Source organism: Rhineura floridana, chromosome 8 (assembly GCF_030035675.1).
Source record: "Rhineura floridana isolate rRhiFlo1 chromosome 8, rRhiFlo1.hap2, whole genome shotgun sequence".
In the NCBI taxonomy this organism is placed as follows: domain Eukaryota; kingdom Metazoa; phylum Chordata; class Lepidosauria; order Squamata; family Rhineuridae; genus Rhineura; species Rhineura floridana.
In genome coordinates this window covers 11,530,604-11,552,652 of record NC_084487.1, presented here as the reverse complement: position 1 = coordinate 11,552,652, position 22,049 = coordinate 11,530,604, and the positions used below count along the sequence as shown (strand labels likewise).

Below are 22,049 nucleotides of genomic sequence, written 5' to 3'. Positions count from 1 at the left end.
ACTGAAATGCATTAAAATGTGTGTTAGGATAAAGCATGTTTTCAAATGTGCACTTGGGGATAAAATGCATATTTAAATATTTAATTGAATATGAATTTTCATCTGGATTTTCAAAAAGCATTGCAGATTATCCTTAATCCATTCCAGACTGTTAAAAAAAATCGCACTGACTGACACACAGGGGTATATTTGGACCCCAGTGAGATTTCCAATGGAAAGATGGGGTCACTATGTACCCCAAACCCTTTTTTTGGTCACCACAAGTGTGCTTGATGGTACCAAAGCATCTTGAGCCAAAATACACTTATGCAGAGGAGGTCATTATTTTCTGAGCAGTATATGTTAGGTCCTTCTCCATGCATATTGAGTAAACTGAGGTAGTTTTGGAGCCGGGGGGGGGTTGTTCCCAGAAGGAAAATGGTAAGTGGTAACTGCCTGAAATTTGGGGATGTTGCACAGGTGACAGTTTTTGATAATGTCCTAGAACAACAACCCTGTAGGTCTACTCATTTGTAAATTACACAATAAACTGCAAAAATTTGCCCCTGAGGCTTTTTGCTAGGGTATTTTTGGATCCCAGTGTTTTTTTTTCCCAGAAGGAAACAGTAAATGGTAACTGGCTGAAATCTGGGGATGTTGTACAGGTTAAATTTTGTGACAATGTCCTAGAACACTGTTCTTCAACCTTGAATCCCCAGATGTTGTCAGACTACAACTTGCATCAGCCCCAGCCAGCTAAGCCAATGGCCAAGGATGATGGGAGTTGTAGTCCAACAACATTTGGGGATTCAAGGTTGAAGAACAGTGTCCTAGGAGGACACCCCTGTAGGTCTACCTATGTGCAAATTACACAATGAAAAGTGCACTTGAGGTCCAAATGCATCCAAGAAGTCAGGATGAAGGTATGCAGAAACAGAACAGATGGACTTGTAAATGAACATGTGCAAAATTAACATGTACCGGAAATGGACTGTTCAGTCCGTCCTTAACTATGTGACATGGGAACTTCTTCTGTACCCTGTAGCCTGACTCAAGACAAATGCATGGAGGATAAGGCTACTGGCTAGGACGGCCATGCTCTCCCTCCACTGTCGGAGGCAGTATGCCTCTGGATACCAGCTAATGGGAATCGCAGGTGGTGAGGCATGGTTGCACTCAGGTCCTGCTTGTGGGCTTCCCATGAGCATCTGGTTAGCCACTGTGCGAACAGGATGCTGCACTAGAAGAGCTATTGTCCTGATCTTGCAAAGGTGGTCTTATGTTCTTCTGATGAACCAAAGTTTAGTGTTATGAGAGAGGGAGAAAAGCTTCTCTTTAGCCACTTTCTCCTCACCTTGCATAAATGTATATGCCTCTATCGTGTCCCCCACTCCCTTCACACCTTCCTTCTAAATCTCTTCCACCTCATCCCTCAAAACCCTGTACAGTTGTCCCCTACGATTCCTTTGTCCATGTGTTGCAGAATTTTGTATTTCTCCTGTGGGTTCTTTTGCTGGGGATCCTTGAATAAAAATTTTGAAGACACAGGCTTGGAGCAAAAAGGTAGGCCTTTATTGGATGACAAGTGTACACTTGGTCAGTCTTCCTCCGTGAGTGGAGAACTGCAACTTGGCACTGTTTGCCTGTGGTTTTTATACATTTCAGGACAAAGACTTTAGCATCTACCAATCAGGATTTAACACATCAGAATGACATAGGCATTACAGTATTACACAGGCATTTGCACAGGTATTGCATAGATACTGTACTTCTCTGCATCATGTTCTAGTGAATTTGGTGTTCTAATGAATTTGACAATGTTCAGTACTTCACATGAAAGTACATTTTCACAGTGAGCTAAGCACTCCAGCTAATGAGCTAAGCATCTTAGCTATTCTGCAATTCTTTCTACTTCTTAGAGGTACCGAGATATTCAGCACAGTGTTATCAATTGTTTTGAGTACAAGTAGTTCCAAACAACCAGCATAGTCAGGGAGATAGCTTCAAAGAGAAAAAGATCTGGCTTCCTACTAAACTATTAAAATGTTATGAACCTTTATAGCTTTATAAAAGAATATATTTTGCTCATTGTTTATGTATATTGAATTCCCCATTAGCTATACATGTATGTATATATAAAATTCCCCATCACATGCACTGAACATTACCACATTTAGTTTTATCCAAATAAGTTCTACTCAGAATAGACCCACTGAAATAAAATGAGCCTAATTCAGTCATGGCAATTCATTTGAATGGGTCTGTTCTGAGTATGGCTGCATACATACCATACATTTAAAGCACATGATTTCCCCTAAAGAATCCTGGTGACTGTAGTTTACTTCTCATAGAACTACAATTAACAAATGACAGTTCCCAGAATTCTTTGGGGGAAGCCATGTGCTTCAAATGTGCTTTAAATATATGACCTAGAATTAGGAGTGAGCAGTGAAGTGGCCAAGTTTGCTGACGACACTAAATTGTTCAGGGTTGTTAAAACAAAAAGGGATTGCGAAGAGCTCCAAAAAGACCTCTCCAAACTGAGTGAATGGGCGGAAAAATGGCAAATGCAATTTAATATAAACAAGTGTAAAATTATGCATATTGGAGCAAAAAATCTGAATTTCACATATACGCTCATGGGGTCTGAACTGGCGGTGACCGACCAGGAGAGAGACCTCGGGGTTTTAGTGGACAGCACGATGAAAATGTCGACCCAGTGTGCGGCAGCTGTGAAAAAGGCAAATTCCATGCTAGCGATAATTAGGAAAGGTATTGAAAATAAAGCAGCCGATATCATAATGCCGTTGTATAAATCTATGGTGCGGCCGCATTTGGAATACTGTGTACAGTTCTGGTCACCTCATCTCAAAAAGGATATTATAGAGTTGGAAAAGGTTCAGAAGAGGGCAACCAGAATGATCAAGGGGATGGAGCGACTCCCTTACGAGGAAAGGTTGCAGCATTTGGGGCTTTTTAGTTTAGAGAAAAGGCGGGTCAGAGGAGACATGATAGAAGTGTATAAAATTATGCATGGCATTGAGAAAGTGGATAGAGAAAAGTTCTTCTCCCTCTCTCATAATACTAGAACTCGTGGACATTCAAAGAAGCTGAATGTTGGAAGATTTAGGACAGACAAAAGGAAGTACTTCTTTACTCAGCGCATAGTTAAACTATGGAATTTGCTTCCACAAGATGCAGTAATGGCCACCAGCTTGGACGGCTTTAAAAGAAGATTAGACAAATTCATGGAGGACAGGGCTATCAATGGCTACTAGCCATGATGGCTGTGCTCTGCCACCCTAGTCAGAGGCAGCATGCTTCTGAAAACCAGTTGCCGGAAGCCTCAGGAGGGGAGAGTGTTCTTGCACTCGGGTCCTGCTTGCGGGCTTCCCCCAGGCACCTGGTTGGCCACTGTGAGAACAGGATGCTGGACTAGATGGGCCATTGGCCTGATCCAGCAGGCTCTTCTTATGTTCTTATGTTCTTATGATGTGGACACAGCCTATGTCTAGCATTGGATACAAATCATTGGTCTGAGTTTTAGCTGCAGGACTTTCCACTTTGGGCAAAATTCCCAAGTGTTGTTAGTATGTAACACTGGCTTGGAGAGCCAGTATGGTGTAATGGTTAGGGTGTTGGACTAGGGCCTTGGGAGACCAGGGTTCGAATCCCCACTCAGCCATGAAGCTTGTTGGGCGACCGTGGGCCAGTCGCAGTTTGTCAGCCACCTACCTCACAGGATTGTACACCACCTTGAGCCCCTTGGAGGAAGGGTGGGATACAAGTGCAAGAAAGAAAGAAACCCAACTAGGTCTCTTTCCTAGGAGAAGCTAGCGTTTAGAGACTGGTGAATCAGCCTAGTTCGGAACCATGTCAATTTCACTTAAATTCATTTTTATGGATGGTAACCAACTGAGGTCTACTCAGAGCAGACCAATTGATATTAATGGATCTACAGTAAGTTAGTCATGGCTATTCATTTCAGTAGGTCTACTTGGAGTAAAATTAGCATTGGCTACAACCTTATATATTTATTTCAGTATGCATTTTATAACAAAATACATGGTTATTGTTATCTCAATGTACTCATTTCTAAATGTATTTGGTCACAGCGTACGCATTTGTTAATGAATTTTGGCCCATTTTCTTGAGCCTAGAACTGGTATTGCAAAATTTGGGGAAGAGCAAAACCGGAAGAATACTTACATTCCAATCCATGTATTATCCCAGGAGATGCCCATTAGGTTAGTTCACTTAAAAATGCAGACCAAACAAAATTCTCCTACATCCCTACCAGAGAGACAAGGGTTTTTTTTAACAAAGCAAAGCAAAAAAAAAAAAAAGTTTAACTGTGCATGAGATTGAGAGATAATGCCATTGCAAAAGAGAACATGGTTAACATGATAATGGTCTCCCACTGCAAGGTAAACGCAAAGCTCAAAGGGCTTAAAGAAAAATAAAGTAGAAGCAGAGGATACCACATCTTTATTTTTCATCCTGATTATCTTCTGGAAACAGCTTATCCCACAGGAATTGAAAAGATTGAGTGCTAAGATGGGTACACAAGCCACCTGAGGAGGCGGAGAAGGGCGAATTATTCAGGAGGAGGATGAACCGGGAATTCCAGCATACAGCCAGTGTGGCGTAGTGGTTAAGGTGTTGGACTACAACCTGGGAGACCAGGGTTCAAATCCCCATGCAGCCGTGAAGCTCACTGGGTGACCTTGGATCAGTCACTGCCTCTCAGCCTCAGAGGAAGCAGAGCTTGGGAAATTTACTTTTTTTGAACTACAACTCCCATCAGCCCCAGCCAGCATGGCCACTGGACTGCGCTGATGGGAGTTGTAGTTCAAAAAAAGTAAATTTTTCCAAGCTCTGAAAGGTAATGGTAAAGCCACTCTGAATACCGCTTAGCCTAAAAACCTTATTCATATGGACGCCATAAGTCGGGATTGACTTGAAGGCAGTCCATTAAAAAAATCCTGACAGCATCAATGTGCAAGAGCGGGATCTCTGTGCTGCTTGGGTGTTTGGGCAGCTGACCACAACCTTGTGCTCTCTGGGTGTTTTGGACTACAATTCCCTTAGCCCCAGGCAGTGCATCTCCGCTGGCTGGGACTGATGGGAGTTGCAGTCCAAAACACCTAGGGATCATCAACTTTTAAAAAAAGTTGCTTTTAGTCACTTCGACGAGAAAAACATCTTAACAAACGTAATATTAAAGTGTCTAACAAATAATACTCTCATTATCAACAGCAACTTGGGGGAGGCTGCTTACTAGCTTCAGCTATGGGGCGGTATACAAATGTAATAAATAAATATACAAAAAATGTAATAAAAATAAAATAATAGTAGGATATTTAAACCGGAACAGTCTCCTTTCCCAGCTTGGGTAGTGAAGTTTAAGGGCTGACTCTGGGACATAATTGACAGAGCTGGATCAGGGGCTGGGAAGGCAAACTTGGGCAGAAGTAAGACAAGTCAGACCGGAAGTACTCTGTTACCATGACGCTTTTCACTTAACCTCTTATCCCTCTGCTCCTACTGTGGGTTGTGTCCAGCAAAGACGTCCCATTTGTGCAAGGATTTTCACTTTACCAGTGGAACTTCCCTCCCTCCCCTCACCCTGTGTGTCCCCCAGAACTGTTCTGGGGGTTCCCCAACCCCCCCCCAAGCAGGGTTTTTTTGCGGGGAAGAGGAGGGGAAGGAGGGGGACTTCCATTGCACATACAAAAGTTCTTGTGCCAATGGGAAGACTGAAACTAAGGGCCACGTTGGGTGCAGCACTCAACACAACATTAGAAAGCCTGGCATGGGTTTTAAAAACGCCATTGCCAATGTAAGGCATCTTTTTTTACACCTCTATCGTGTCCCCTCTTACTCGCCTTTTTCCTAACCTGAAAAGCTTCGAATGTTGTAACCTTTCCTCAGAGGGGACTCGCTCCATCCCTTTGATCCTTTTTGGTTGCCCCTTCCTGCGCACCCTTTTCAGCTCTATGGTCTACCTTTTGAGGCGAGGTGACAGGTGTTCATCCTCTGGTTTGCTCTCTTTTGGCAGGTCCTAAGCATGGTAATCAACTCCGCTTACAAACCTGGGAGCGTTTTGCGAGAGCTGCAGCTTGTCGAGGACCCCCGGTGGAATTTCCAGGAGGAGACCCTCAAAGCCAAGTAAGGGTTCCCCTCATTTGCTCCTTTGAAACTTGGGAGGGGAGTCTGATTTCTGCCAGGATGAGGGAATGCTGAGGTTGTGTGCCTCCCCACCCCATGGAATCAAGCCCGTCCTATCCATTACTAGCCCGGATATACTGCAAGGGGCGGATAGAGTCAGGGAAGGCAGCCACAGACAATTGTTCTTATGTGCCTTCAAGTCAATTTCGACTTATGGTGACCCTATGAATCAGTGACCTCCAAGAGCATCTGTCATGAACCACCCTGTTCAGATCTTGTAAGTTCAGGTCTGTGGCTTCCTTTATAGAATCAATCCTTCTCTTCTTTGGCCTTCCTCTTTTTTTACTCCCTTCTGTTTTCCCCAGCATCATTGTCTTGTCTAGTGAATCATGTCTTCTCATGATATGTCCAAAGTATGATAACCTCAGTTTCATCATTTTACCTTCTAGTGACAGTTCTGGTTTAATTTGTTCTAACACCAATTATATGTCTTTTTCGCAATCCATGGTATCCACAAAGCTCTCCTCCAACACCACATTTGAAATGAGTTGATTTTTCTCTTATCTGCTTTTTTTAGTGTCCAATTTTCACATCCATACATAGTGATTGGGAGTACCATGGTCTGAATGATCCTGACTTTCGTGTTCAGTGATACATCTTTGTCTTTGGGGACCTTTTCTAGTTCTCTCATAGCTGCCTTCCCCAGTCCTAGCCTTCTTCTTTAAGATAGGCAGATGATACTTAGCCTGGTGTCGTCTGCATATCTAAATTATTAATATTTCTCCCTCCAATTTTCACACCTCCTTCATCTTGGTCCAATCCTGCTTTCCATATGATATACGATATCACCAATAGGGTGATAAAATACACCCCTGTCTCACCCCCTTTCCGATGGCGAACCAATCAGTTTCTCCATATTCTGTCCTTACAGTAGCCTCTTGTCCAGAGTATAGGTTGCGCATCAGGACAATCAGATGCTGTGGCACCCCCATTTCTTTTAAAGCATTCCGTAGTTTTTCGTGATCTACACAATCAAAAGCTTTGCTGTAATCTATAAAGCACAGGGTGATTTCCTTCTGAAATTCCTTGGACCTTTCCATTATCCAATGTATGCCACAGACAATAGGGACAGCATAATCTGAAAATCTCAATGTCTAGCTTTTCCACACATTTTTTTCAAATTCCCATTCCCCTGCATTTCCAGTAAAAATGTGAACAATTATTGCATATTATATGCAGTATTGTACAGATTATTATACACATCAATATATGGATAATATTATAGACATGTACACTCCAGGTTTCCTAGAAGATCCAGTACATCAACAGATATACACAACAATGCATATAACTGTATAAATATTGTATGTGCACTAATATATACAATTATGCTGCAGTACACTATGGGGCTTGACTCAAAGACTGAGTCCGCACTATGGGCCATCCATACCTAACCGCAATATCCGCATTTTCCATATTTGGTTGGTGGCTTCAAGATCCATACATGTCCAGTTTGTGGTCGGATTATTGTGAAAACCTGATTATCAAGCATCCATACGTGTGGGCTTTTTGGGGGTCTAAATTGCTTTAGCATTGGCCCCTCTCCTAAGTCCACCCCCTCTCAGTGATTGGTCCATAATGGTTGTTTGCTTTTCATGCACTTTCTCAGAAGAACGCAGAAACGTATATTTTTTAAAAAAATTCCCATGTTTGTGGATGTGCTATTGGGTGGGAAGGAGACAGGGGGCTTGGCATATGATAGAGGAACGCCCATGGACCGCCTGCTTCAGGAAAGCCCACAGCATTGCGTCCGAGTGCACGGATGGTAATGCGATTGATTATTGGTACAGGAAAGCATATCAGTTTTTCAGTGGTATTTCTAATGAGGATTTGTGAACGGAAAAATTCGTACGACGCTGAATTGATGAGGCCCCAAGCTACAACACTGCATATTATAAAGTTGTATGGATGGGCCCTATGACATTAATGCCTATGTAGGTCACTGTTTCCATGTGCATGTATGTGCACCTTCATCCATTCATGAGAATTTTCAGTTCTGTTTCCCCCCAATCTGTTTCCATTCACACTAGTGGGCAGGGCTTGATGGGATGTATTTGTGCCATGTGTTGTCTGTTTCCCTCAATTAATACTTCCCCACCCACCATTAGTTCTGGTAACCTGTGGCCCATTGCTGGCATGCCTGCAGGTATTTGTTTACCTGTGCCTGCACACCTTTTTTTGAAATTATTTTTTGAAACACAAATGTTTCAATATACCAGATTTGCACAAAACAGCAATCAAAATTAACAAAAAAAAAAGTGTGTGTACCTTCATTAATTTGCTTAACTGTTGAAAACTGCAGGTGGTATTCAATATTAGTCCTACTCAGAGTAGACCCATTAAAGTTAATGAAAATGACTAACTTAGGTTCATTAATTTCAGTGGGTCTACCTGAATAGGACTTAGTTGAATAAAAGCCTACATGTCTCCATCTCTTGGATGTAATTTATTCTAATCAGTGCATAATCCAAGGTCCCTTTTGGTCCATAAGGGCTAAGAATTTGCTTTTTTGAAACGTGCAAATTGTCATTCCTTATTCTTCACTGTGAAATTCTGCACTCTGTGCAGCTTACTTGGATGTGCACAGAATGAGAGAGCAGGTCTGATTATCCTGTTCCAAACAAGACTTTCTATATACTCTTGGATGTCTAAGCTTTGTTCTTCCTTCAAAATTCTCTTATGTGGGTCATTAGTTTGGAGATCTTTGATCCCTGCCCCGTTAGCTTCAGCTGTAATACATTTAATTAGAAAAGCAAAATGGATTTTTACTTGTGGAATCTTTAATGCCACAGTAGATGCAAAGCCCAGTGAACTTTAAAGTCTTACAGCGCCGCCAGCTAATAGCTTCTGATGTGTTCTTTTTTTTACTACTCAAAGATAGCTGGCAAAATGAAAGCCTCATTGGAATGACGATTATGCTGTTAATACTATGGATACCCAGGGTGACATCATTCAACCAGTGGCCTTTTTATTAGCAACTACACAAATGGCATGTTGTAAATCAGCAGTAAGGAACCTCCAGCCCATGGGCCTATTTATTTATTTATTATTTTAAAATATTTCTATCCCGTCCTTCTACCCTATAATAGGGCACTCAGGGCGGCTTACAAAAATAAAATCAGACACATATAATAAAATTGTAAACAGTCAAATCACAAAAACATAAAAATAAATTAAAATACATAAAATACAATTAAAATACATAAAATATAATATATATATACATATACACACATATATACATATATATAGGGAGTGGCACTAAAGGGACTACAAAAGTAAAATTTAACGTAGAAGGCATAAAATCAGTGTCAGGCTCTACCTTCAGTCACTCCCAAAGGCTCTCTGGAACAAGATCATTTTCAGACGTCTCCGGAAAACCAACAGGGAGGGAGCAGAGCAGACTTCTTGGGGTAGGGTATTCCAAAGCTTGGGGGCCACAGCTGAAAAAGCTTTCTCCCGCATGCCTGTCAGTCTAACATAGAACATTTTCTAATCTGTGCTGGAGAGGTTGTGGTTGGGACGGGATCCTATCTCCATTTGTGGTGGTTGTGCCGTAAAGCACAGGACGTTTGGCTGGCAATATCCCTTCAGATACAGAAAATTGTTCACCAACATACTGAGCCGTGCCCTCAACTTGCATGCCTTAATATGTACACAAATCAGAATAAAGACTTGGAAAAGCAGGACTTAATTACCCATCTGCTAGCGGTGGCCAGAGCTGTCATTGCTAGCGCCTGCAAGGATTTAAAGGGACTAAATTTGGAGGTTTGGTATTCTCAAGTTTGGCAGACAGCACTCTTCGAGAAACTAACGGAAAAAAATGGAAATTGGCAGCTGGACAGAAAAATGAGAGACTCATTCGTTCTTGTTTGGTTTGATTTTATTAGACATGTGAATAAACAACAAAATGCCAGACCTCCACCTTCATAATATGCTCATTTGTGGCTTGTATAAGGACGTCATTCACACCTGTGGAAATGGAAATATAATAGGCTTTTAATTTGGTACGTTTGTATTGGGAGATGGTCTCACCACTGTATGACACTTTGGTCTGATATGGATAAGAATTGCCCGATTACTTGAGTCTCACATAGAATTGACAAGGAAATTATTACCTTTAGTTTTATTTTATAGCAGTTTATTTTATAGCGTTTTTTTCCATAACAGAAGGAACTATTCACTTGAAATGCCTGTAGCTGGGAGATCTGTATGGTTTTAGTTTTGTTTTGATCTTCTTGTTACTCTTGTTCAAAAAATAATAATAAAAGTTTTTTTTAAGGTTTTTATATACAGGAGAAAGCAAGTTAAAAGGGTCAGGTACCAGATTTTCGGGGAGACCTCTGTCTGAGACTCTGGAGAGTCTCTCAGAGTTTACTGCCAGTCAGAGTCGACAGCAGTGAGCTAGAAGGACAAGTAATCTGATTGGTTGGTTGAGAAGGGGCTGTAGCTCAGCAGTGGAGCATCATCTGTTCACACAGAAGGTCCCCAGTTCAGTTCCCGGCATCCCAAGTAGGGCTGGAAAACAGTCCCCAGTCTGAAACCTTGGAGAGCTGCTGCCAGTCAGTGTAGACAATACTGAGCTAGATGGGCCAATGGTTTGAGTAACATTTGCCGTGTTGCAACCCACCATAACAGGTACCGAGGGAAAACCTACCGGGCAACCGTCAAGATTGTCCGTACGTCCGATCAGGTCCTGGATTTCTGCCGGAGGGTTTGCACCAAGCTGGAATGCTGTCCGAATTTATTCAGCCCTGTCCCAGTTACTGAAGCCTGCCCTGAAAACTGCTCCATTCACACCAAAACAAAATATAGTGAGTATGAGCAAAAAGGGTGTTATGAATCGCAGCACCGGCATTGGTTTGTGGAAGGTTTCCTCTGACTTGCCCAAGTTTCATTTGGAGCAGTTTTTTGTGTCCAGAAAGAGGAAGGATGCCACCATGCAATACCATGAGAAAGCATTAAAAGTGTTCTGCAACACAAAAGGTGAAACTGACACGGCCTCCGGTCAGTGGCAGCTGGCACCCATCAGGACTGGTGGGGCAGAACCCAGGGCGACCAGCAGTAGGCACAGCCAGAGCCAATGACAGGCATAGCCAACTAACTCCAGTTTGGTCCCAGTCCTTCTCCCTGCTGAATTCTACAACAGCAGCACTGAGACTAAGAAGCAGGAAGCTGACAGCCCAGCCCAGGCCACTCCAGGACAGAATATACATAAAAAGCCAGGCAGGTGGGGCAGTGCCCCATTATTTATTTATTTATATCCCATCTTTCCTCCAAGGAGCTCAAGGTGGTACATATGGTTCTCCTCCTTCTTTGCAGCAAGAAATGACATTTGCTGGCACCCTCCTTGCCTCTCTGGGAATTACATTAGATGGGTGACAGAGTCTGGGTAGGTGAACAGGGCAATGCAGCTCTCCATGGGAGACTGACGGAATAGCTCAGCCAATAGCAGGAACAAGCTAAAGCATGTATGAGGGATCTGTGAACCTTCCAGGTGTTGCTGGGTGATGGTGGTTTTGATTTATTCACCCACCCATCACCCTAAGGTCCCAGGACAGGTCACAGCAATTTAGGCACCTGGTTGGCCACTGTGAGAACAGGATGCTGGACTAGATGGGCCACTGGCCTGATCCAGCAGGCTCTTCTTATGTTCTTATGTTCTTAAAATACAACACTAAAAGCAGTCTAAAACAAATTTAAATTGCAGGAATAGAGTAGGTCTTAAAATATATCTCAAGTGTCAAGGGCCAGGGTAAAGTTAGTTGTCTTCAGCATACAATTTAAACTGTATTGTGAAGCTGCTTCTGAGGCCTGTAAAGCTGCCAAGAGGGTCCCCTCTGCTGATCTTCATATCTGAGAGGGTCTGTAAGGAAGTAGGTGGTCTTTCAGATATTTGGGGCCATTTCGGGCTTTAAACACTAATGTGAGCGCCTTGAATTGGGCCTGGCAATGAACTGGCAACCAGTGCAGCTGTTTTAAAAGAGGGGCTATGCGAGTTCTAAAGGGAATCCTGGCCAGTAATTTGGCTGCTGAATATTGGACCAATTGAAGTTTCCAAATCATCTTCAAGGACAGCCCCATGTAGAGGGCAGTGCAGTAATCCAGTCTGGAAGTTACCAGAGCATGGAGCACGTTGTCCAAGTCACTACAACTCCCAACAACCCTGGCCATTAACCATGCTGCCTGGGACAGATGGTCGTTGGGGTCTAACAACATCAGGAGGGCCACAGATAACAGAATGAACACCAGCTCGGAAAAATAAATGTCAGAATGGGCATTTGTACCTTTGTATCTCTCTAGCACGATAGAGCTGTTTAGCACCGATCAGCTGCTTAGTCAGCTGGCCCCATTATGTGATTATAGTGTTATCACCCTGATTGCTGTTGCCTGGATTAGCTCCTTAAGCTTTAGTTGGTTTGGTGGCTAACCAAGGTTTTTGCTGTTCATCTTTGACTCCAGCTTATTATTATGGAAAGAGGAGGAAAGTCATGAAGTCTCCATTTGGTGACAACAGCCCAGAGAGCAGACATCGCAAGCCAGCCCGGCGCAGGAAGAGGCGGAAACCCATTCTAGCACAAAAGAAAAAGCAGTCATCTGCAAGAGATGCAGCAGAATCTGCAGAGGTGAGGTTTAGATGCTGAAATCCCTTTTCGAAAGAGTCTGCACATGCAGCAGTGTGAGTGGGAAATGAGATGATAGAGCCTTGAGTTGGTACAGTGAGTAGCACAATTTCAGACAGCAGTTTGGGAAATGTTAGTGCTCCCATATGTTTGTATGTGTGTTTGTCTTAAAGTCTCACTTCAAGTAGAAAATTAGCACAGCAGGGAGAGTGCTGGGGTAGAACCTTTTCCCCTAACATGCTAGTTTTCTTCTTGCAGGAAGATTTTAATGCGGTGTTTTTGTTTTTCAAGAAAGATTCTCCCACTTGTGCTTTTGTGGTACAGCGGTGTTTTACAACAGTGCAAAATGATGTTGACCATTTTACTACCTCATCTGCTCCACCTATTACATAAGACCTCATCAAGTTGTCAATGACTGGTCAAAAACCACAGAGCAGCACCCACATTGTCCTGCATTACATTTAGTACAACTTCATTTAATTTCGGAGGAGAGATGGCCGGTAGGAATTGGGGAGAAATTTGATTGAGTTTGCATTTAAAGCGGAATCTATCAAAGTCACAAGTTCCAAAACAATATGAGAACCGGCACACAGCCATCAATTGAAATTTGCACTTATCTAAAGTTTGCAATGCAGTTCTCCAACCAATGTTTACAAAAAAGGCATATGTTAGGAGAAGGCATGCATGAAAAATAAATACATTAGTGAAAGTAACATACCAAAATGCATTACATTAGGAGACTTTGCTTGCAAAAATGTGTACATTAGTCCAAACTGCATACAAAAAATTGTTTATTAGGAGAAATTCCTGAAGAATTTTCATGAGGATTTAAAAAAAAAAATCCACAAATTGCTGCTGACGTGTGGAGAACTGAATTTAAGACTGGAATGTTCAGAAGCTGAGAGAACCGAAACTGATGGCTCAGTTGATGGTTCAGTCAATAGTGCATAAGGTTGTATTGCTGCAACATGCTCTACATGGGGCTGCCCTTGAAAATGGTCTGGAAGCTGCTGCTAGTGCAGAATGCAGCTGCTAATGTTTGCTGGGTGTGGCAGCTCAATGGGATCATGTGCCACCAATCCTGAAACACTGCACTGGCTACCAGTGAGTTACTGAGTTCAATTCAAGGTGTTGGTACTAGTATACAAAGCCCTAAGCAGCCTGGGTCTCAAGTCCTAAAGAAGTACCTCCCCTAATATCACCCATCTTGGGCCCTGTGATTGTCAGACGAGGCCCTGTTGGTGGTGGCACTGCTACTTTATAATATTTATATAACATAATGTATATACCACTTTTTGTAACCAAACCTTTAAGCCAGAAGTTCCCTAACTGAGACCACCAGTGGTCCATGAACTTCATTGTGGTGGTCCATGGCATGCCCGCATTAAATATTATCTTGATTTTTAATTGTATTTTCACTGCTTCTTTTATTTCTCATATTACATTGTATTCCAATTTGCATTCCATAGAATTGTGGCTATTATGAAAGAAATACCCAAATTCTCCTTTGGCGAACAGCCGTAGCTCACTACTAAACTGCTTTGTATGCAGATGGTCCCAGGTTCAAGTGCCAGCATCTCCAGGTCCCCTGTCTGAAGCCCTGCAGAGTCACTGGCAGTCAGTATAGTCAGTACAGAGATAGGTGGTCAAAAGGTCCGATTCAGCATAAGGCAGCTCCCTCAATTGCTATCCCCTCAAAACACCCACAAAAACATACAATCCTGTTAACTCATAGATTGACCGATTTATCCTTTAAAAAAATGTTCAGGGCTGATTAAACACCCCATCCCTTCTGTTCATATAATCTATATTTCATCGTCGTTCATTTCCCCCACCCCCTGTGTACACAAACTCACTGCAGGAGAGTGATGAGGAAGAGCCAGAGGCCCTAGATTATGAGACGTGGAGCGAAGAGACCAGCCCAGAACTGCACGATGACCAGACGGACGTCTCCTCTGCAGAGGTGCCTCCAGCCAAGCCTACGAGTGCAATGAAGTTGCGGAGCAGGGCCGCTGCAGACTGCGCTACTCACGCTGGGAGGGGTAGCCAAGCCCAGAAGACTCTGTCGCTCTTATGTGCCAAAGGACAGGCAAGGGCTCGGTTCAAACAAGTGAGGATTTGGGCTATCGATTCCCTTTCATGTTACCGTTCTTCTGATACACTGTTATCGCTAGTGGAGCATTTCAATAGATACAAGACATGGGGTTGTATTCAGCAAAGTTCTATTCATAGTTAACCCATTGAAATTAATGAACCTAAGTCAAGCATGCCTTTTTATTTATTTGAATCATTTATATCCCACCTTTTCCCCAAATCTGGGGCTCAAGGTGGCTTACGAAAAATGAAACAAATGCAGAGAAAAAAATAGATAGAAGCATAGAAGAAGTTATTGTGGAAATGTAATGAAACTGTCTATAGAATTAAAACCATTTAAAGCATATCCATTAAAAAGCCCAAAGATAAAGATAAGTAAGACAGCACATTATTAAAAGCCTTGCAGCCAGTTCCCAAATGCCTGTTGGAATTGAAAAGTTTTCAGCTGCCGGCGGAAGGACAGCAAGGAGAGAGCCAGTCTAACCCCGCTAAGAAGGGAATTCCAGAGCCTTGGGGCAGCCACTGAGAAGGCCCTCTCCAGTGTTCTCACCAAATGTGCCTGTGAGCGTGGCAGGACCGAGAGAAGCGCCTCCCCCAAAGATCTTACAGCTTGAACAGGCTCCTCCGGTCCTTCAGATATTAACTTCAATAGGTTTACTCTGAGTAAGACTAGCATTGAAAACCATCATGGGTGTGGGCTTCCCACAGGCATCTGGTTGGCCAATCAAAACAGCATGGTGGACTGGATGGGCCCTTGGCCTGATCCAGCAGGGCTCTTCTTATGTTCTTAGGTGTATTAGGCTCTATTTAAAGACCCCTCCATGCTATGAATTCTATGTCAAGGAAACTCATTCTGTGCTCAAGAATAGCGAACATCTGCAACCTTTATCAGCTATACCAGACATCTTCAGTGTTTTTAGACCCGGAACTGACATTTTAACCCAAACATGCATTTGGGGACCCATTTATTAACTTTTTACTTTATGCTTGAATGGTGGCAGAGCTGGTGTTGTGACTCAGCTTAGATCAGGCTGCGACCTGGTAGTGGGTCTTGACCCACCAGTTAAAGAGCAATTATCTATATGCAATCCCTGCACATTGTAATATATTTCCATATGTCTGATTTTATTCTGCTAGTCGCAAGGTGGGGTAAGAAGAGAAGATTGGCAGGACGCTGATACTTAGAAACTCACTGTCTAGCTTCCACCCAAAGAGAAATGGCTTCTGAGATTCCATAGGAACTGCTCACACTATAGCTTCAAATGGCGTTAATTGTAGCCATGACCCCTAGAAACCTCTTGTGTATTTGGGGGGTCATAATTAGTTATGGCCACTGACACAAGGGGCAATGGTAGAACTTCTTTATTATGCCCTTGAAGAACACTTTGGCATCATGTACCACAGAGATGGGGTACCTCTGGCCCTCCAGATGCTACTGAATTCCAGTGCCCATCACTCCAGCCAGCATGTCCAGTGGTCAGGGATGATGGGAGTTGTCATCCAGCAACATATGGAGGACCACAAGTTCCCCATTCCTGGTGTAGGAGATGGAGAAGCCTATTAATTCATATGCTAATCCCTCATTTGTAGCTGCTTTCTTGATCCCTGCAAGTCAAAGAGCTGATGAAATTGACTGGACCATACATTTCGCTAGTCAATTTCACACCTGAGAGAAAGAAAATGCTCTTGAAAGGAGGGAGTCTGCTTCCTAATTTGAGTGTGTGTTTTAAACTACATGTGCAAATATGAAGATTGCACTCTTTTCCTAAATACTCTTTAAATGCTGTAAAACGTTTCATCATGGGCGGTGTCCAATTGATACCTGCAACAATATGAATATGTGCAGAAATATGTTGCAGCAACACTTATCGTGGTGCTGGAAGCTAACACAAGCTTTTCTAAGATATATAGCAGCAGCAGCCTGATGAATCAGAGACCATGGCAGGGCTGGAATAAAAAAAAAAGATATAATTTCTACTGTGGGTAATGAATATGACCATCTTGGCTGTAAGACCCTCTTGCTGGCCTCTTTCCACCTGGCCTGAAAGGGTGAGGCCTTGACTGACTGCAGCTGTAAAAAGTATCACTAACTGAAGATGCCAGAGATCAAGGGGTGTTGTTTAGGGGCTTCTGTTTGGGTACAAGTTTAATTTCTGATTGTTGGTTTTTTGTTTTGCTGTTATTGGGATTATGCTTCTGTATTTTTTGTTGGATTTTATTAGGAATTATAAGGATGTATCAATTTATTGTAAGTTTTTTTTATGATGTTTTTGTTAACTTATTGACCATTTGAATGTATTTCTTACAGTGAGTTGTGTAACTTTTTTTCCTGTTCATGTTGTGAGCCGCCTTGTGCATTAATTGTTATGGAAAGGCGGCATACAAATAAACAGTGATGATGATGATCCATTGTCCCTTCCTCTTTGGAGGATATCTTTGGATGATGAGAAACTTTGAATCCAAGCCCACTGCATCTCTACAATACCAGCTCTGCTTTTCAGAGGCAATATTGCCATAGTCTAAATTTGGTTACAAAGTGTAACAAGACTTCAGCACAGAAATAAAGTGGCTAGAGAGATTATGGTTCTCAAAGGCAGGCTAGATGGACAGCTGACCAAGTTGGCACTGCTCAGCCTTCCTGAGCCTGATGTCCTCCAGATGTTGCTGCACCTAGGGATGTAAGAAGGTACCAATTTCTGTTCTGACCTGTATTCATCACAATCAGCACTGTTTCTGTTTCACTGCAGTGCGGTTTCCACCAGATATTTATTTATTTATTACATTTATACCGCCCCATAGCCAAAGCTCTCTGGGTGGTTTACAGCAATTAAAAGATACTATGTCTCTTTGTCCACTGTTGAACATAAGCTACCGCTTATAGCTAGCTATTTACATAATTACATAATTACATTATAGCATAGCTATTTGTAAATAGCATAGCTATTTACATAACTTACGTTCATTTCAATGTGAAGAAAAAAACAAAACAATAGATACAAAAAACTGACAACAATCCGTCATTAATCATGTATTTTTTGTGGACTTGAAAACAAAACCAATAACAATGTAAACAATTCATTTATTTATTAAATTTATATCCCGCCTTTCCTCCCAGAAGGAGCCTAGGGGGGCAAACAAATGATAAAACGCTAAAAACATCTTAAAAATATCTTTTTTTAAAAAAATTAAAAACATCATTAAAAAACATCTTAAAAACAATTCCAACAGAGATGCAGACTGGGATAAGGTCTTGACGTAAAAAGCTTGTTGAAAGAATACCAGTTGTAGCTGCTTGACTGATTTCCATTCTGGTCCATGGTCAAACACACAAACTGCAGCCATTTCCACATCCTTTTGATTTTTCCGGAACTCACTGAGATCCCTAGTTGCATCTCCATTCCCATTGGCCCCAGCAAGCATGGTCAATGATCAGGAAAGATGTGAGTTGTAGTCCGACACATCTGGAAGGCACCACACTGAGGAAAGCTGACATTGGTGATTATGAGATATTCTGTCATGGGGCATGAGAGTGGACTAAATCATTCATAGGATGCCTTCCAATTCTGCGATTCCATTTTTTGCCTTCTTAGGCAATAAAGCAAGATCCAGAAGAGAAGCTCATCCTGGAGAGCAACCCATTGGATTGGACTGTGATGGACGTGGTGAAGTTCATTAAGCTGACTGATTGTGCTCCTCTTGCCAAAATATTTCAGGAACAGGTACACAGTCTGTCTTATTCTATTATTTCTTTCGTGTCAGGACTGAGATTTGAATTCCAGCCCTCTTCAGTTTGTAATTACAACTGAAAAATAAAATTTGCCTTGAGTTTGTTCTCCCGAGCTAATGTTGCTCAATTCAATATTCTATGCCACCTTTTTCAAGTGCCACATCAAGTTCGCTCCACCCTTGCAAATCGCTCTAGTCCACACAGCACCTATGCTTTGGAACTCCCTGCCCATTGATATTAGGCGGGTACAGGCGCTGTACTGTTCGGGGGGCATATGAAAGCCTTTCTTAATATGTAGTTTTATTTTATAATGTATATTTTTTAAACTGCTGGTTTTATTTTGATTTTCTTAACTTTTTTTATTTTATCGGAGATTTTAGTGTATGTTTTATATTTTAGGTACCCAGTTAGAGGTTTTTATGATTAAGAGGTACATAAATCCTGTTAAATAAAGTAGGATATATAAACCTCCCCCTCTTTTTTTATTCTACTGTGCACACTCACATTTGAATGGGAGGGAGCCATAAACAGTCCCCAGCCCATCACTAACCCTCCTTAAGCCCTAAGGTACATTTTGTGGTAGAAATGGCCTTCATTCCATTCCTACTTCTGCCAGGTGGGGGGGGGGTTAACATCCCTGAATCAGCCTCCTCCCTCCTCTAGGCTTCTAGCCCCCTCCTCAAGCCATTCATGTTATCTGTGGTTTGTATTGTAAAAAAAAAAAACAATCCCAAGCAGCAGCGTTAATTCATTATTTGTTATTTACTATTGCATTTATATCCCACCTTTCCTCCAAGGAGCTCAAGGTGGCATACAAGTTTCCTCCTCTCTCTCTGTCTTATCCTCACCACAACCCTGTGAGGTAGGTTAGGCTGAGAGACAGTATCTGGGCCAAGGTCATCCAGAGCTTCATGGCTGAGTGGGGATTTGAACTCTGGTCTCCTAGGGTCACAGTCTGCCACTCTAACCACTTTGCCATACTGGGTCAACGTTGCCAAAATTCATGATTACCTGGTGTAGTATACAAATCGATCCAACTCACAGTGCTTAGATCTATTACAAATTGAGCATATGTTTCCCTAAGAAGGTGTTTCCTGGCTCAGAATGCAATAGAAGAATTGGTACATTTAAAAATAGTGGATGATTAACCCACCCCTTCAAAATTTCATTATTTTTTCTGTTCAAATCCTGGATGCCAATGGCAGATAAGACACAACTATGCCAAAGCTTTCCAGGTCTTGTTTTTTGGACTGTAGGCTGCGCATCTACCACTGGCTGTCATCTACCACTGAGCCAGATTTAAGATCCTTGTATTGATTTACAAAGCCCTAAACAATTTAGGTCCAGGCTACCTTAGGGACAACATGAACCCTTATATCTCAGCTCAATCACTGAGGTCATCTGGTTGTCCCCCGTTGGTGAGACTCACTTTGACATCAACACAAAACTGATCCTTTAGTCCAGTCCTTTTGAAATGATCTTTAAGTAGAGATTCAGCAGGCATCTTCTATGTTAACCTTTAAACATCTGCTGAAAAACATTTTCTTTGGATCTGCCTGTGTTGGAACAACTTTCTCAGATGTTCTTAAAGCTTTTTTTAAAAAAGATGTTTTTAAAGATGTTTTGTTTTAATATATTTTAAAGTCTGTTTTTATGATGTTTTAGAGGGTTTTTAGTGTTTTTGTTTGCTGCCCTGGGCTCCTACTGGGAGGAAGGGTGGGATAACAATCAATCAATCAATCAATTGATTAAGAAAGAAAGACAGAAAGACAGAAAGGTTATATGGTTTTATTTTTACTGAAATTGCAGTATGCAAGTATTTTTATAAATAAATAAATTAAAAATGAATGCTTCTTCTCCTTCCTGCAGGACATTGATGGACAAGCTCTCCTCCTGCTCACCCTCCCCACAGTTCAGGAATGCATGGAGCTTAAACTTGGCCCAGCCATCAAGCTGTGCCACCAGATTGAGCGGGTCAAGAAGGCTTTCTATGCCCAGTATGCCAACTGACCACCATTCTCTCCACTTTTCCATCTCTGTTACTTCAGTTCTGAGCTTGCAGCTGGAGAACCCCTGTGCATACAGAATCACTGATAAAATATGTATTGTGGGGAAGAAGCTGGTAGACCAGCTGCTCACTCTCAAGGAGCCTGACCAGTAGTCAGCAGGAAAGGACTACAGGTGTATACAAGTGGGGCTGAAAAATCACGGAATCATAGAACAGGAGAGTTGGAAGGGGACTATAAGGCCATCCGGTCCAACCCCTGCTCAATGCAGGAATCCGATTAAAGCATACATGACAGATGGCTGTCCAGCTGCCTCTGGAAGGCCTCCAATGTTGGAGAGCCCACTACCTTCCTAGGTTATTGGTTCCATTGTCGTACTGCTCTAACAGTTACAAAGTTTTTCCTGATGTTCAGCTGAAATCTGGCTTCTTGCAACTTGAGCCCATGATTCTGTGTCCTGCACTCTGGGATGATCGAGAAGAGATCCCGGCCCTCCTCTTTGTGGCAACCTTTCAAGTACTTGAAGAGTGCTATCATATCTCTCCTCTTCTCCATCCAGTGAATACAACCAGTATTCACGGTTGTTGTTGCTTTCAGTCCCCAAACAATATGTAATTGATTACATCCCCCCAGCTGCACTGAAATTTCTATGAACTGAAATGAATGGGGTGCAATAGCATAATAATAATGTAATTTACATAATTAAAGTGCATAATTACATAACACAAATTATGTAAGTTAGAATCATAGAGTTGGAAGGGGCCATCAATTCCAATACAGGAATCCAAGTTAAAGCATACCTGACAGATGGCTGTCCATCTGTCTCTTGAATGCCTCCAGTGTTGGAGAGCCCACCACCTCTGTAGGTCATCAGTTCCATTGTTGTACCACTCTAACAGTTAGGAAGTTTTTTCTGATGTTCCACCAAAATCTAGCTTCCTGTAACTTGAGCCCATCATCACTCTGGGAGAATCAAGAAGAGATCCTCTGTGTGGCAAACCTTCAAGTGCTTAAAGAGTGCTATCATATCTCCTCTCAGTCTTCTTTTCTCAAGGCTAAACATGCCCAGTTCTTTCAGTCTCTCCCCATAGGGCTTTGTTTCCAGTCCCCTGAGAGGCTGCAAGCCTCCAGGCTACTCCTGAGAATGTATACACCTCAAAGGGAGTCATGGAAGAGGGGAAAGCAGCAGAATAAAGTGTGACATGGTAGGCGGAGGGCCTCTCCAGACTGGATTTTTATTTTTGCACGTGTATTCTGCAATATGTCACTGGCACAATCACAATGCATTAGAGGTGGATTTATATTGGACCGTCCACATATCCTTTATAAGTTCTGTGATGGTTCCCTGTCGTTACCACATTATTGCTGTCTGGAGGGGCACTCTGGCAC

The 22,049-nt window shown here is 42.3% G+C and overlaps 1 protein-coding gene across 5 annotated transcripts in view; it reads left to right on the top strand.

The window, feature by feature from the left end:
• The window catches only part of SFMBT2 (Scm like with four mbt domains 2), a 127,408-nt gene that overhangs the window by 102,620 nt on the left and 2,739 nt on the right, over nucleotides 1–22,049 (top strand). For all 5 annotated transcript variants that reach the window (XM_061638291.1, XM_061638292.1, XM_061638293.1 and 2 more), the window contains exons 16-21: nucleotides 6,041–6,150; nucleotides 10,849–11,024; nucleotides 12,673–12,836; nucleotides 14,695–14,943; nucleotides 18,518–18,646; nucleotides 20,524–22,049. The exon at nucleotides 20,524–22,049 is cut by the window's right edge and continues 2,739 nt beyond it. In XM_061638291.1, the coding sequence (XP_061494275.1) occupies nucleotides 6,041–6,150; nucleotides 10,849–11,024; nucleotides 12,673–12,836; nucleotides 14,695–14,943; nucleotides 18,518–18,646; nucleotides 20,524–20,664 (969 nt within the window). In that variant the 3' untranslated portion in view covers nucleotides 20,665–22,049. The remainder of the gene's footprint in view (nucleotides 1–6,040; nucleotides 6,151–10,848; nucleotides 11,025–12,672; nucleotides 12,837–14,694; nucleotides 14,944–18,517; nucleotides 18,647–20,523) is intronic.